General features: G+C 40.0%; 1 protein-coding gene across 2 annotated transcripts in view; it reads left to right on the top strand.

The window, feature by feature from the left end:
• The window catches only part of RASA3 (RAS p21 protein activator 3), a 131,808-nt gene that overhangs the window by 97,821 nt on the left and 19,487 nt on the right, over positions 1 to 14,500 (top strand). For both annotated transcript variants that reach the window (XM_030466210.1, XM_030466200.1), the window contains exons 7-11: positions 2,707 to 2,779; positions 7,070 to 7,149; positions 11,315 to 11,419; positions 11,906 to 12,062; positions 12,894 to 13,042. In XM_030466210.1, the coding sequence (XP_030322070.1) occupies positions 2,707 to 2,779; positions 7,070 to 7,149; positions 11,315 to 11,419; positions 11,906 to 12,062; positions 12,894 to 13,042 (564 nt within the window). The remainder of the gene's footprint in view (positions 1 to 2,706; positions 2,780 to 7,069; positions 7,150 to 11,314; positions 11,420 to 11,905; positions 12,063 to 12,893; positions 13,043 to 14,500) is intronic.

Here is a 14,500-nt window from a genome sequence, read left to right on the forward strand (position 1 = left end):
TATAAGGATGGTTTCTGTTTCCTTTGTCTTTTAGAAATCTGCATTCTCAGATGGACAGATGGGAGTAGTTAGACACCACTGGAATATGTTACATTTTTCTGTGTACAGTTTTGATATATGTAAAGGTCTGAATAATCCCTGAATAATTTGAGTATCCTAAAGTATATGATTTATGTTTAGGCCTAATTTTTGTGTCTCCTCACCTCACAGTTGGAGGCCAGTTTTTGAGTAAATTTATTGCCAAAATTTAGGTCTGAGCAGAAGAGAAAGCCAAGTACATCAACATCTTGCAGAGTATGCATGTTTTTGTGACTATTTAAAGACTTTTTACTTTCAAGGTGTGGCAAGTTAATGTGTATACTGAAAACCCCAGGTGGCTCAGTCCTTTAATTTTATATACGTGGACATAATAGCATAGATAAACTTTGGAATGAGGTTTTAGTTATGAGATTCTGCATGATATTCCTTGGGATGTTTGGGGTGAATTTTTTCTGTCCTGTTATAAAAAATTCCCATGCTGTTGGGTGTCATTGTTTTATTTCTGTTTATCTGGAGTAATCTTCATGTCTGTGCCATATTAGAAACACACCAGCTCTGCTGGCCTTAAGAATCACACTTGGGTGAATAACCATGGGTTATTCATAATGTTTTGCAATAATTTATTGAGAATACTATAAATAAGGTGCATTTTTACCTATCATACCGAGAAACCTCTGAGAGTGTATTCCTCATGTTTGTCTAGGTGTGTTATACCTTATCTCCATTAATGAGCCGTATATTTGATGTTTCAATATTTGATGTTTTAAATATTAAATATTTAATATTTAATATATATCTTTGATGTTTTAAGCCCATAACTTTTTTTCTGCTGATACTGGGCAGCTAATACTCTGACTGTAAGGAAGCTTTTTGACTAACTCCTGTCTCCTTGAATGTCCAAGCTTAGCTTTCTTTGTCTGTTTCCCCCCACCCCCCCAGTCTGGATAACGAATGACAACTGATAACACATTTCCCCTTCAGAAGAAGGAGCACAGCCTCATCATATTCCTATCTGATTTTGGTGGGGGAAGAAGGCTTGCCTCCTATCTCCAGCAAGCAGCATGCAGCTTATTCCCATCCACTGCTTTGTAATTGCCCAGTAATTGTGCCTGCCTTAATCACCTCCCCTTCTACATCCTGCTTCCCAGTCCCCTCCCAGATGGGTTTATCAGTAGAGAGGGGCTGATTGGCAAGTGTGACTGATGAGATAGGATAGGCAATCTGCCCTAAGTCCTGGAGGCGATTAGTCTCTCTTATCTCTCAGCTCCTACTCGGAATAGGGGGATATTCTTAATCTGTACATCATTTTCCTCTCTGGATTTTTTCAGTGTCTCTCCTTTTAGAACAGGAAAGCTGCTTTATTCTGTTGCATTTATGCAGTGCCTGGCATAAAATTTTCAACAAATGTGTTGCTGTTTATTGTGTGATTCGTACATAGAGACCCATCAGACTGTGTTATATGTGGGGAAAAAAATATTGCATGCTGGTGGGCTGGCCCATTCAAGTCACACAGGAAGCCTGTAGCAGGACTGGGAATTATACCCAGTTTTACGTCACCCCTATAAAAAAAAATACATAGAGTTGTCTGGTTAATATAAGCAGCTAGGAGCTATCTAAGAAGCTTTGCCACATGAGAAATGAGGAATGGATTCTGGGATGACATTATTAGTAGGTCAGTTTTCCACATGGCTGATATGCAGCTCCATCTGTGTCTGTTTTATCTTTGCCTTCTTACTACTGCAGAGCTGTAGGGGACGGCTGGTGACACAGGACAACACAGAGCTTTTTGCTTGTAGGTAATGAGAACAAATCAAGCATGGGTTCATAACATTTGGAAATCATCAAACAGCTGCTGGCTGGCCTGTGTGAAATGCATTGGTTGGCTTTAACCCAATGCCAAGCAGTTAGGTGTCCTGTACTGTAAAAGGCAGGCACAGGCAGAGGGCACTGCCTGTAGGGGATGAATGGGCAGTGGTGAACTTTGTCAGGGCTGGTGAGGGGGTTGAGTGAGGGCCATGTCTTGTTCTTACAGAGCAAGAAATAAAGTGACTTCTGCTCAGCACTGCTCACAATAATTCAACAGCGTAACATTAACTGGGTGCTGTTGGGGCTGCAGTGTAAAGAGTGGTGGTATAGCAATAAAAATATTCTTCCTGATTCTGTTTTGGTTTTATTTTATTATTTAATACCACTGAAAAGCATTCGTTGATTCCTCAGGCTAGGATAATAAAATATGAAACACAGAAATAGCTGTGTCAGTCTTCCTGTCTCCTGTGCTTTTAGGGTATGAGGAATCCTTGAGTCACATCAAGAGTGAGACTGCCTCCCTCTCAAATGTTGCTGATCAGAGCCCCATTCTTGCCAGTTGCTCTGTACAGATTAAAGATTCTGATGGATCAAGCAAGTGACAGAATCAGGGTCCAAGGGATTGTGTTTAAGACCAGATAACAAACTCTGGTTACTGCCACTTTAGGGAAATAGGCGTGCAGTGAATCCCTCTTTTAAATGTGTGTGTGCCTTGCTGTGCTGGAGCCACATGGTGTGCCATTTTTATCAGACAAATCAAGTGGATGACAATTAGTTCCTCCGTGTCTCTGTTCTAGGATCACACTTCTGCTAATGTTGCTTCTTACCTTTTTTTTTTTTTTTTTTCTTTCCATAATTCAGATCGGAAGCCAAGAAGACTAAAGTTAAAAAGAAGACCAACAATCCACATTTTGATGAAGTGTTTTATTTTGAGGTTGGTATTTGCAAGGAAAGGGTGATAAGCTGAAATACTACACTGTATATAGTTGGCACAGCATCCTGCTCCCATGTTGTGCCAGCTGTCTTCTTTGAGAACTGTTTCAAAGCATGATACAGGGGTAAGAAGTACCCAGGGTCAGACTATCCATCTGCTGAGGGAGCACTATATTGCTTCTGCTCAGGTGCTCTGTAAGAAAAGTTTCAAGGTGGGTATTTCTGAGCAGCAGGCTTTATGCTTCATCAAAACTCACCCCAAAAGAGTTTTGGAAAAGGAGTGTTAAAAATGGGATTTAAAAAAAGTAAATTTCTTTTTAGCCTGTGGTTTTATAGCTGCTCCACCCTGTCCTTCCCTGACAATAAGTTATCTCCTAGTAATACTAGAAACTGTAGAGAAAAAACACACTAAAGTGCATGTTTTGGCTGTCTACCAGTCTGCTGCAGTGTTGTTCCTCCAAGTGGGTGAAACCTTCTTAGTTTTATATAATACAGAACATGCTCAGCAAGTCCAGTTAAGACAAAGTATAACTTTCATGAAAGTGCTTATTTTGGTTCTTTCTGGCAAGAGTAGCTGTAATTATGGTGTGTCCATACATATATGTGCATGTGTTTGTAATTTGGGTACCTCTTGAAACTTTTCATTTTGTCTCCCAAAGTATGTGTATCTTTTTGTCTTTCCTTTTTCTCTTGGATATCTTAGTTCTGGTCTACACTTAACTGTTCTGTAGATACCTCAAGAATATTTCTGGCATAACAAAGCTGATGAAAAGCCAGAGTAGTACGCTGCAACTGGCATATCATTGAAAAGCCCTTTCTGCCCATATGGTTTGCATCATTCAGGACACTTTTATATATGAAATTGTTTCTGGCTTAGGGATGGCACCTTGGCATGTGGTTTATTGAATCAGTTTGGGAGCACAGGCAACCACATCAGTAGGGAAAGCTGCTTAAAGGGGAGCCATACAAGTGCTGTTGTGCACTTCAGATCTGCACAGTGCCTACCTTTGTTAATACCGGTGAGGGGCTCATTTCTGTGTTCCTTCTACTACAAACCACCAACCTCTTTCCCTAGAAGCTAGAAGTTATACTGGCTGATCCAAGGTTGGTCACACCAGCTGAAATGTGTTCTTGTCAATATAATGTTTTTGGATTTGAGGAGCAGATATAGCAAGTTCTTTATTGGCAGAAGCACTTTCCCACTGCTCAATGGGGTCAAAGCCCTGAGGGTCAGCCAGAATAGCTATCCAAGGTAACCTCTGGTAACCCAACATGTCTCTTCCCTGGGGTGTTACTTCACTGCAGACTTAACTTTAGGCAGGAGGGAGCCTTTGTGCCTGCTTGCCTGACTCCATGAGACTTTGTGAAGTGCTGCATGGGCTTGGTTGGTAGAGGAGAGATCCCATGGTCCTGAGCTCTGAAACCACACTGAGGTGTCTGTGTTCACTCAGGGATGCTCAGCATTTCAGTCCATCACCTGACTCAGAGCTGCAGCCTTTGACAGTGACACAAGAGTGATGCTGGATGTAAAGAAACAAAAATGGGCTTAACATTTTTGTCATAAGCAGTTCTGGAGGCATCTGTCAGCAAGAGCTTTTTAATGAGAAATGTAATCCAGGAATTCAGACTGTAAACCACAAAGCTTCACCTGTCTGATTCCTCAGCCTTCTGCACGCTTCAGGAGCAGTGAATGTTCAGTAATTAAACACTGAATCTGGCAAGTGGTGCCACTTTGGGAGAGGAAGGAAAAAACCAGAAATCATCTTCCAGCTAGAGTTGTGGAGGGGGCTGGAGGCTTTCTTAGCTTGTGTTTATGCTGAGGGCTGGGTTGCATGCAAGTACCAGCAGAAGCAAAACCCTCCCTCAACGCCCATGCCCCAGTTATTCTGCTAACTCAGAGCAAAGTGTTTTCTGTGTGGGTAAGAGCAGAGCTTGGGAGATGTCTGGATCAGTCAAAACTCTGAAATACAAAACATACCCTTAGTGCAGACAGAGCCACTGTAGATTTACATCATTTTGAGGTAGCGAGTACATCTCCGGCTAAATGTCTCCAAGGGACAAGGTTCAGTAGAACTGCTGCAACTTGGAAATACATTCCCTAATGAGAGACATGGGCAGACCTGTGGCTTGTGCATGCTAACATAGTGCTCTGATTCCTGTGGAGCTGCATGAAATTCACACTGTTGACAGCTGTGTCATTTACTGTTTCCAAAACAGCTTCATCAGCTTTCCTGCAGCCTGCTACCACAGGGATTGGCCATACCTTCATGGAAGCAGGCAAGCTGTAAAAGGCAGTGAATAGGTGCTTTCATTTTTACCATCAAAAATTCACACAGATTTAATTTTCTAAATGGAAAATAGCTTAACATTGGTTTGGGAAATCTAAGGGTTTGTTTAAGGGGTGCTGTGAGAGAAACTTGCACGTGATGGTTCAGAGCCATTTTCACCACTGCTACAGCTGCAGTGTGGTGGTGTGGCTCTGAGGTTTGCATTCAGCAAATGCCCTTCTTGCAGGAACTGGAGAAGGTGGTGTTGTAACCAGTTTGCAGACCTGTGTGTGCTGAAAAAAATTAGCAGCTCATAAATGTCATGCCAGCTTTGCCTTAAGAAAGGGACCATCACAGCAGAGTTGTGTCCACTTTTTAGTAAAATGGTTTGTGGCAGCTAGTTCAGCACTGTGGACTGGGAGTTCCCCCACCTCCAGTTCCATCCTTGGAATGGATGGACCTTGTACCTCTCTTGATCTATATTATCTGCACACTAAGCAGTTGTACAGGTGAACAGAGAGATTTTGTACATGCAGACTCCAGCAAAACTTCACAGAAAAATTATTACTTAAAAGGGATGTGCCCTAAGTTACACTTATACTACCACTTTTTTAACAACTCGTGTTAATATGTAATTAAACACTTAAATGTAATTTTCTGTATTAAAAATTACACCATAAGCTACACAATGGTAGTAGAAAATGTCATTTGAAGTTATGTAGAACAATTTTGTGAAGACACAGTGAAGACAGTTGCAAGAGTAGAGTGAGAAAGCTATTGCTGAGCTCCTGAAGTTGTAGTCCATATAGAAGTCCTTTGTGCTCTTGGGTTTAACATTCATTGTGCTCTTGATTCAGTTCCAGTCTAGAGGGAAGTGCTGCTGGACCTTTTAGTTTTCATGTATCACCTTGAAAACGTTGCCTGCCTCACACATAAACACACACAAAAGGCTCTGTTTAGTGTCCTGTGCTGAACATTCTTTTCTGTTTCCTCTCTGCTTGTGCAGCTATGTATTTTCCTCCCTTGTTTTGTGTACCATCTGCATCTGGTCTAGAATATAAAACCAAGAAGTATACAATAAAAGCTGGTTTTTTTGAGTAGGAAGTATTAAGCCCCAACTGTATTTAAACTTACAATAAAGTTCAGCTTCTGTGTGCAACCAAGAGCTGTACCAACACATCGCACACACTTGCTTTTCATCAGTTTCTGCTGTGGTTTTGGCTGGGTGGGGTAACCTTTTTCTCAAGTTTCTGACATACTATGCAAAAATACAACCATCAAAGTGTTTTTATAATCACTCAAGAAAACAAATTTTAAGAAATGTTTTTACAATACCTTTTTTTGCTAATTCTTTACACTTACCCCTGTCTTCCCACTCTTTCTGCCTGTGCTTTGCTGTTTATCAGAATTGCAAATATAGTTGCACTATGCAACTGGTTCTATATTCTGATGTTCATAACACAAACGAGCATCTCTTGGATCTTTGTGGTATTTTTTGTATGAGCATGATAAATTGACTTCCAGGATATCAAGACAGTCAGAACTTCCCAGTTTTTGTTGTGAAACATTTTACCGTGGATCGAAGAGTCAGTGGGAAATAGGTACCCCTCTTCATAGTGCCTCAGCACATCTGTTGTACAGCTGTATTTAAAACCCAATTATTAATTGCCCTTTTATTTCCTTAGATGGCTTATAAAAGTGGTGTTCCTTCCCGTGCTTTTAAAATTTTTTTGTCACTGTAAACTCAAAGTACTGTAGTAATATTAAGGAAATCCTATTTCTGTAAAGAAAGTCTAGAGTACCTAGTTAATCTTGGATATGATTGTTGGTAGGGGACCAGCACCACTTTTGTATCTATTGAATCTATTTAGTCATTGTGTTTATTTGCATGCATGGGTATTTGCAGAATCAGGACTGAAGTCACTGCTGATAGTAAAAGACTGCAGTCTGACAGAGCTTTGTAGACGAACATAGGAACACTTTTGTATCATATCAATTTGTTAAAGTTTTCTCGTTTTTATTAGGTTACAAGACCCAGTAGCTACAACAAGAAATCCCATTTTGACATTGAAGATGTTGACGAAGTTGACAAAATGGAAATTAGGTAATATAAACCACTTTGTGCTACTAAACTTGTCTTCCAAACCTGTGTAAGTTTGCAGTAGACTTAATTTTCTGTGATGACATGGTTTTGCCATTCATAAATCAAGATGAGTGTTTGCCACTGTACCTGTATGCTCCTTTCCCTCCATTGTCCTGTAGGTGTATGTGAATGTGCGGTACATCCTCTGTAGAAGAAATCCTCATTTTCCTTCATATCTTACATACACTGTGTATATTCTAATGTGCAGCTGTCATTAAGTGCAGGCTTTTATGTCTGGGCTCCCCTTTCCTCCGTCCCTCAGAAGCTCAGTGGTGCTGTCACTTAAAAGGGTCTGTTTTCTTATATCACTTAATTTTAGCAACCCATATAAGGTCCTTCATCTCTGAAAGGAAACTCCTGAACTCAGTTTTTCTGAGACAGAATCAGTTTCTCTTCTCTTTTGCCTGCCAGACTTTAACCCCTTCTTGCAAGGCTGAGTGTAATCCGTGTTAAACCCATCACAGGGGAAAGAAGCAACCCTAATTTCAAAACAAAAACAACTCCACCCACTGCCACCCACTTAATGTTGTTTTAGCACTTGCTGAGGGCTGTCAACTGTGGGGACTGGTGAATAAAAATAGTGGAGAGGAAACAATAGGAGGTGCAAGGCTTAGGGGTGTCACATGCGTCATGCTATTGCATACCACTTAGATCTGGTGACGTGGATGCAATACAGCTGAAAAGTGCTGTATATCTGCCTCAGATTATGTGAAATTCACCTGTCCCCTAGGATGAAAGGTTGAAGGAGAATGGTGGCACCCCACTCCTGCCCAGTCTTCCCACTGTGAGGGCTTATATCCCAAAACATTCTTTAGTCCCTTCAGAAGTATGACTGGCTGCTAGAGAGGAGGATGGAGGAAAGATCAGATATAGGGAAAAATGCTTACTGCCAGCGAGCAAGACACATCTGTGTTCTACAATGAATGGATGAGGGTTGTCCTAATTTCACAGTCAGCTGCTGGTTCATGTAGCCTGTTAATGAGTGTAGCATCACAGCAATACAAGGCCATTGATGGCTTTGTTTTTGCCCTGGCTCTGAGTCAAGAAAGGGAAACTATCTGTATGTGAGAAGGACAAGAGCTCTACTCCGTTCTTCTGAGGAACAGTGCAAAAGTATCTGGTTCAAGGGCAGCCCAGTTCATAGGAGGCAGTGCAAAGGCCCAGGCTGAGCTCCATGCTGCTTTGGTGGTGTCTGTGTTGCAGCACTGCAGATGACTTACTCCTAGCACCAGACTATTTCTGCAAAGCTTTGTATGGTTTAGGCAAGAACAAAGTAAGAAGTCCCATATCTCAGGGGATCTGTGTGCTGGAATGAGCAACTGAATGGTGTCTTGAGAGTGCCAGTCTAGTCTTTTTAAACATGATGTCCAGCCATGCACTGATTTTAAATTAAATGCAAGTTAGCATCCATCCTCAGATAATTTTTGTGACTCTGGAAGGGGGACCCCAGGTATTGGTGGACAGTGTTTGCACATTGCTTAGCATTTCAGTTGAGTCTTATTTTGTACTACTGAACTAAATGGAGCTAAGCAATTGTTTTACTTACTGCTTTTTTCCTGGACAAATGACTGTCTGCAATGATAACATATGGGGAGGCTGAGCTTCAGAAAAGTCTGTCACTCCTTATAACCAACACATCACAATTTGGTAAAGATGAATAGTTTGTGAGGAGGCTTACAAAATAGTTGGGAAAAAAAGAAAAAAGATTAAGCACTTAAATAACAGACAAAAGGAGGTAAAGTGTCAGTCTTGGTTGGGCAAACTCTTTGCTCAGAGGTTTTGTCCCCTATAGAACAGACTTTTTTTGTTTCCATCTCAGGTTCCCCTTCTACCCCCACTCACTTCCTCCAGCCTGTTTAGTCAGAGTAAGATTGCTCCCATACCCTCTGGATGGACATTTTATGGTTTTGGGGGTTTGTTTTCTTTTCCTCTCCTGAGAAAATACCATTTCACAGGGTACAGAGGAGACTTAGTCTCTCAGGGTTTTTCTCTTTTTGAGTGGGTGTAGGAAGTTGCAGGCAGGGCATATCAACACTTAGGGACCAGATGTTCTCGTGAAATTCATTGTTTCTCCTCCCACTCTCTGCTGTTTCTTTCAGAGACTGCAGTCTGACCAGTTTTAGAGTAATACTTGCTATAATATTGCCTTCTAAAAACCTCAGGGAAAAAGTAATCTTTTAGACTCTGGGGTCTGTATGTTACAATTTTTAAAATGCTGCTTCTGCTTTGTACTCTAAGCACACGAAACAATAATTCCAGAATTTACATGCATGCATTGCTTACTGTGTAGTGTGTGATCTACTTTAAGTTGTTAGTTCCTCTCCTGCAGATCATTTGCACTATTTTTTTTTTCTGTAAAGTTGCTGTGGGGGAACAGAACAGTCTTTGGCTGCCTGTGTTTGAAAGTGTTATTGCTAGTGGACATCTTGAAAGAATTCGGATACACTAGAAACCAGTAGCTTGTAAATATTTGGTAGATTTTAAGTTTGTCTGTGTAAATAAACTTCTCAAAAAATTCCTCTTCTCCTGAAACTGCTTTTAGCCATCTGACTTGGTTAGCAAGATAGTAACCAACCAGATATGCAGAGAGAAGAGGTTGAATTTTCAGGGAAGTCTTTTCCTTTTGAGGAATTCTTGCCTTGCAAAAAGACTGTTAAATTAGAGTTGGAAGAATGGAACACAGCAGGCATGCAATGTGAGCTGATGGTATGTCTAGGGCAAGAAACTTGATGCATGAGACACTGTTGAGAGATACAAGGTTCAGAGGATTTAAAAGTGACGTCCTCTGCGGTTGCATAAGGGCAGATAAACCTTTAGTAGGACTATCAACATTCATTCCTTGACAAGCCTACTGTGACTTGCTGGAGACTAGAAAGGTTATGGAAATATATTCATAACTGAGTGACTTTGACCCTTATCCAAATAAAAGTTACTCTAATAATAATATTAATTATTTGAAAGCCTATATTTTTTTCCCGTAAGTCTTTTTAATAAGACATAAGTCTTATTTAAGTCTTTTTAATAAGGCATATTCAGACTGCAACTTACGTGCAAAATTCTCAGCTAAGCTTGTTTTAAATTAAAAATACTTCTCACAGGAAACCTTAGAATACGTAGGGAAACAACTACCCTGGAGTTGGACACTGTTGCTCCCAGGTGGGTGTTACAGCATTGATCTGCACATGCCAGGTTAGACACAGTACTTCTACTGTGAATCTCAGTGCAGGTACTTTACATCCTAATGTTAAAGAGAGGTGAAGGGGAAGGAAGTATCACCTAGAGATACATGCCAGAACCTCCCAAATGTGAGCGACCAGGTGCCAAAAATTGTGCAGGTTTGAGTCAATGCACTGATTACACAGAGCAGTAGAACTGCCTCAATGTTTTGAGTATCCACACAGAACTAGTTTAGGTGCAACAAGTTTGTAACCTTGACACACTCTTCCCAAGAGTTAAAGCACTGAGAGACTGTGCAGACATTCAGCCTAACTCTGTAAAATTGATGCTTAGCTGCTAGTAATCTCAGATTATTATAGATTTATATGTTGGAAGGGACCTCAGAGATCATCGAGTCCTACTTTTCTTGGCAAAAGCACAGTCTAGACATAGTGGTCCAGCACCCTATCCAGATGAGTCTTAAAAACATCCAGTGCTGGGGAATTTGCCACTTCCCTGAGGCTGCTATTCCAATGGCTCTCACTGTGAAAAATTTTATTTGTGTTCAATTGGAATCTTCCCAGGGGTAACATTTAGATTAAGATAGAACAGACAGTATGGAGTTCTTAAATATATTTGAGATTTTTTCCTCTGGTGTTAATTTTATCTGTATTTTTCTATTATGTGGGATAGCCAAACAGCCTCTTGAACCTTCATTAATACGAATAGTGGAAACAGTACTGATGATTTTTTCCACAAGTGTTTAGTGGAGGTGAATTGTAAGGCTCCAGAAAATCTAAGGGAAGTTTGTCTCTTCGCTCTTTGGAAATCATTGTTGTACAGTTTTGAGAGTTTTTAACTCATAGGCTTGAGGTGAAGAAACCTACAAAATTGAATAAAGGCTGGGATTATTATTGTATTTTTAATTTGTTTATTATAAGTCTTTTTAAATTACTTGTTTTTATTACAGAGTTGATCTTTGGAATGCCAGTAACCTGAAGTTTGGAGACGAGTTTCTAGGAGAACTGAGACTCCCTTTGAAATTTCTCCGACAGTCTAGTTCTTATGAAGCATGGTATTTGACATTTTTATTTTGGAGAATAAGTAGAAACATATGTCTGCTGTGAAGACTTAAGAGTAATTACTGCTATGTGATAAAGTTTAAATGGATTTAATTTGTATCTTTTTTTTGTAAGCAAGCCAAAACAATCTTAGCAAATGTAAGAACAAGACGTTTTGATAATGTGATTAGAGATTTCAGTCTGCCTGTATTGCACATGGGAGTTATAATATGATAATATTTACTGTAGTTCATCGTCAGTGCCATAGTTTTAGTGTGGGAGTTTTTGGTCATATGTACTTAAACCTCTGTTATCAGAACTTTCCATGTTGTAGTGAGTGCAAAATAGACTGACAAACTTAATTTAGAAGTCTTCTTCAGAACTTTTAAGAATTTGATATGTATACAAATATTGTCTGTGTCTATACATTTTATCTAAAATCATGCATAACCTGAGATAATGTATTTTCATCACAAATTTCTGTCTTTTTTGCATATCAGGTATTTCCTGCAGCCCAGAGATAATGGTAACAAGTCACTGAAACCTGATGACCTTGGTTCCTTAAGGTTAAATGTGGTTTACACTGAGGACCATGTTTTTTCCTCCGACTATTACAGTCCACTTAGAGACCTCCTACTCAAATCTGCAGATGTCGAGGTAATTTGCTTGCATTGCTTGTTGTTTGCCTGCAGATCATCCTTACAGGGGGCTCTCTGAATTGTTTGTCACTATCTCACTGGCACCATAGTTGTGCAATTACCAGAAGCTTCAGCTTCTTCCTTTTCAGACCTGAAGGCCTTGTTGAGCTCTGCATGTCCCTGGTGCTTGTTTTCAGTCCTTGCAGAGAAGATCTTTATCTGCATGCAGTATGGTGGGTGAAGGCACACCCAGGAACACCAGTGGTTTTAGCAGCAGCATATTCTCTGTGGCTAACTAATTTTACATGTGAAAATGCAAAGCTTCTGTTTGATCAATTGGTTTCCCTTTAGTGGAGAGGAACAGGTTTGCTTGCGTAACTAAAAAAACCCACCAAACCCAGACCAAGAGCTAATCCTGAAATGTGAGAGGGTTGGACCATGAGTGCCATCTTGCATACTGTTAGCAGTTGTAACAAGTTATTTTATTTTTTCAGTACAAGAACTGGGTTCTGTACTTTGTGTGGCTTGAAACTGAGAAGGGTTAGAGTTCTCTTCCTCTTCACTTGCTTCCCAGGCAACAGTGACATTCAGTGAAAAGACATCTATTAAAAACGTGAGCAAAAAAAGATACTGTACTGTAACAGTTTTTAAATTGCTGCCCTCTTGTGATCAGCACTTAGAGCCAACAAAAACTGGAATGTAACATACACCCATGTTATGCACAGGCAGGTTTGGGTAACTGGCCATTGCAACCGGTGTGTGGGGTTCTGCATGAAGGAGGTGATGGGAAAAGAAAGGATGCTTGTTCTGGAAAGATCTCTCAAAGTTTTTGTTTCTTTCCACTGTTCAGCCTGTTTCAGCATCAGCTGCACACATTTTGGGTGAAGTTTGCAGAGAAAAACAGGAAGCAGCCATACCTCTTGTCAGGCTTTTCTTACACTATGGCAGAATTGTGCCTTTCATAAGTGCCATTGCGAATGCTGAAGTGAAGAGAACTCAGTAAGTACCAAAAAACAGATTGTTATCAAACATATGTGCTCTGCATTAGGATCCTCCACTCAATTTCTAGAACTAGAGTTTAGTCATTTCAAAAGAAACTGTTGGAGATGTTCCTGTTCTTCCCAGCTGAGTTGCAAGAGTTCTTTTTATAAACACAATCAGTGCTCTGGCAATCTGGTGCATTTGATTTTAGGAGGAATTCCTGTAATGCTTTGTGAAGTCTGCTTGCAAGACTTGTAAGGTCTGAGAACAGGGATTTTCACTCTTCTCAGTCTGAATTTTATTTTAGCATAACTATGTAATCCTGTATTTCCTTCAACTGTTCATATGAAATAATTTCAGCTTCATAGTGTGCTAATAAGCTGTTTAGTGCTGACTAAAAATGTCTGTTAAATTTGTTCAAAACAAAAAGCAAGTTTCTTCTTAGTCATGAATATTCAAGGCAAGCTGTGTGTCTAATCTTTCCAATTAGAGGGCTCAGGAACAAAGATGTGATTGGATCTGGCAGTGGACAGCAGAAAACAAAATTTTTTTTTCTGGTCATTTTTTGTAAGTCCCTTGTTTGACTTACTGCTGTGTTGATAGTTTAGTAGTGTAAGATCTAATTTTCACACCAAGCAGTTTCTAGTCAACTTTTCATGCCATAATCTTCATGCCTATGTAGTCATGCTCTTGACTGATATTAGAAGAAACAATTTGGAGTCCAGGGGAATGACAGATATCTATGCTAAAATAGCAGAGTAGTAGCTCCCTCAGTACAAAATAAAGTATTTCCATGGGTTGAATTTTCTTGGAATGTCTGACAGATAGAGTGTTTTCCTTCTAGGTAGGTGTATTTTTTTTGTGCAGCAGGTTGGCTGAAACATGTTGGTTGCTGAGGAGATTTGCTGTTCTCTAGTCAGTCATATTCCTGTGATAAAACAAAAAGATGGTGCTTGTTTTCAAGTCTCTGGCATTTGTGACAGACAATGAGCTTACTTTTTTTACGAAACAAAATTCTAGCAGGGTAATGCATCCTGTTATTCACTGCTTCTAAATGGGTACAACTGTAGTAAGCCATAAACAGTAGAAAAGACATCAATGTAAATACAGCAAGCAAACAATGTCATATCCAAATTTGATTTGTTGTCAGTCGGCACAGGTTTTGACTGTATGGGTTTAGGTGAGGTCATTGATTATCTGCATGACATAAATGGCTATACGAGGAATTGAAGATACAAAATCAGTATGAAATGACTTGCATTCTCAAAGTGCAAGTTATACTAAAAAAACCTACAAAAGTAATACTAAAAAAACTGCAGCTAGCTGAAGCTTAAGTAATCACAGTGACCATATGGCTAGTACAGGAAGAATTCAGTCAAAATAACCTTTCAGAAAAATGTGAAAGTCTGCATGGCATCACCTATTCATGCAGCTCTTGGGGCACAATTGGGATCTGCCCTGTATTTAATCACATAA

Source organism: Calypte anna, chromosome 1, assembly GCF_003957555.1.
Source record: "Calypte anna isolate BGI_N300 chromosome 1, bCalAnn1_v1.p, whole genome shotgun sequence".
NCBI classification, from domain to species: domain Eukaryota; kingdom Metazoa; phylum Chordata; class Aves; order Apodiformes; family Trochilidae; genus Calypte; species Calypte anna.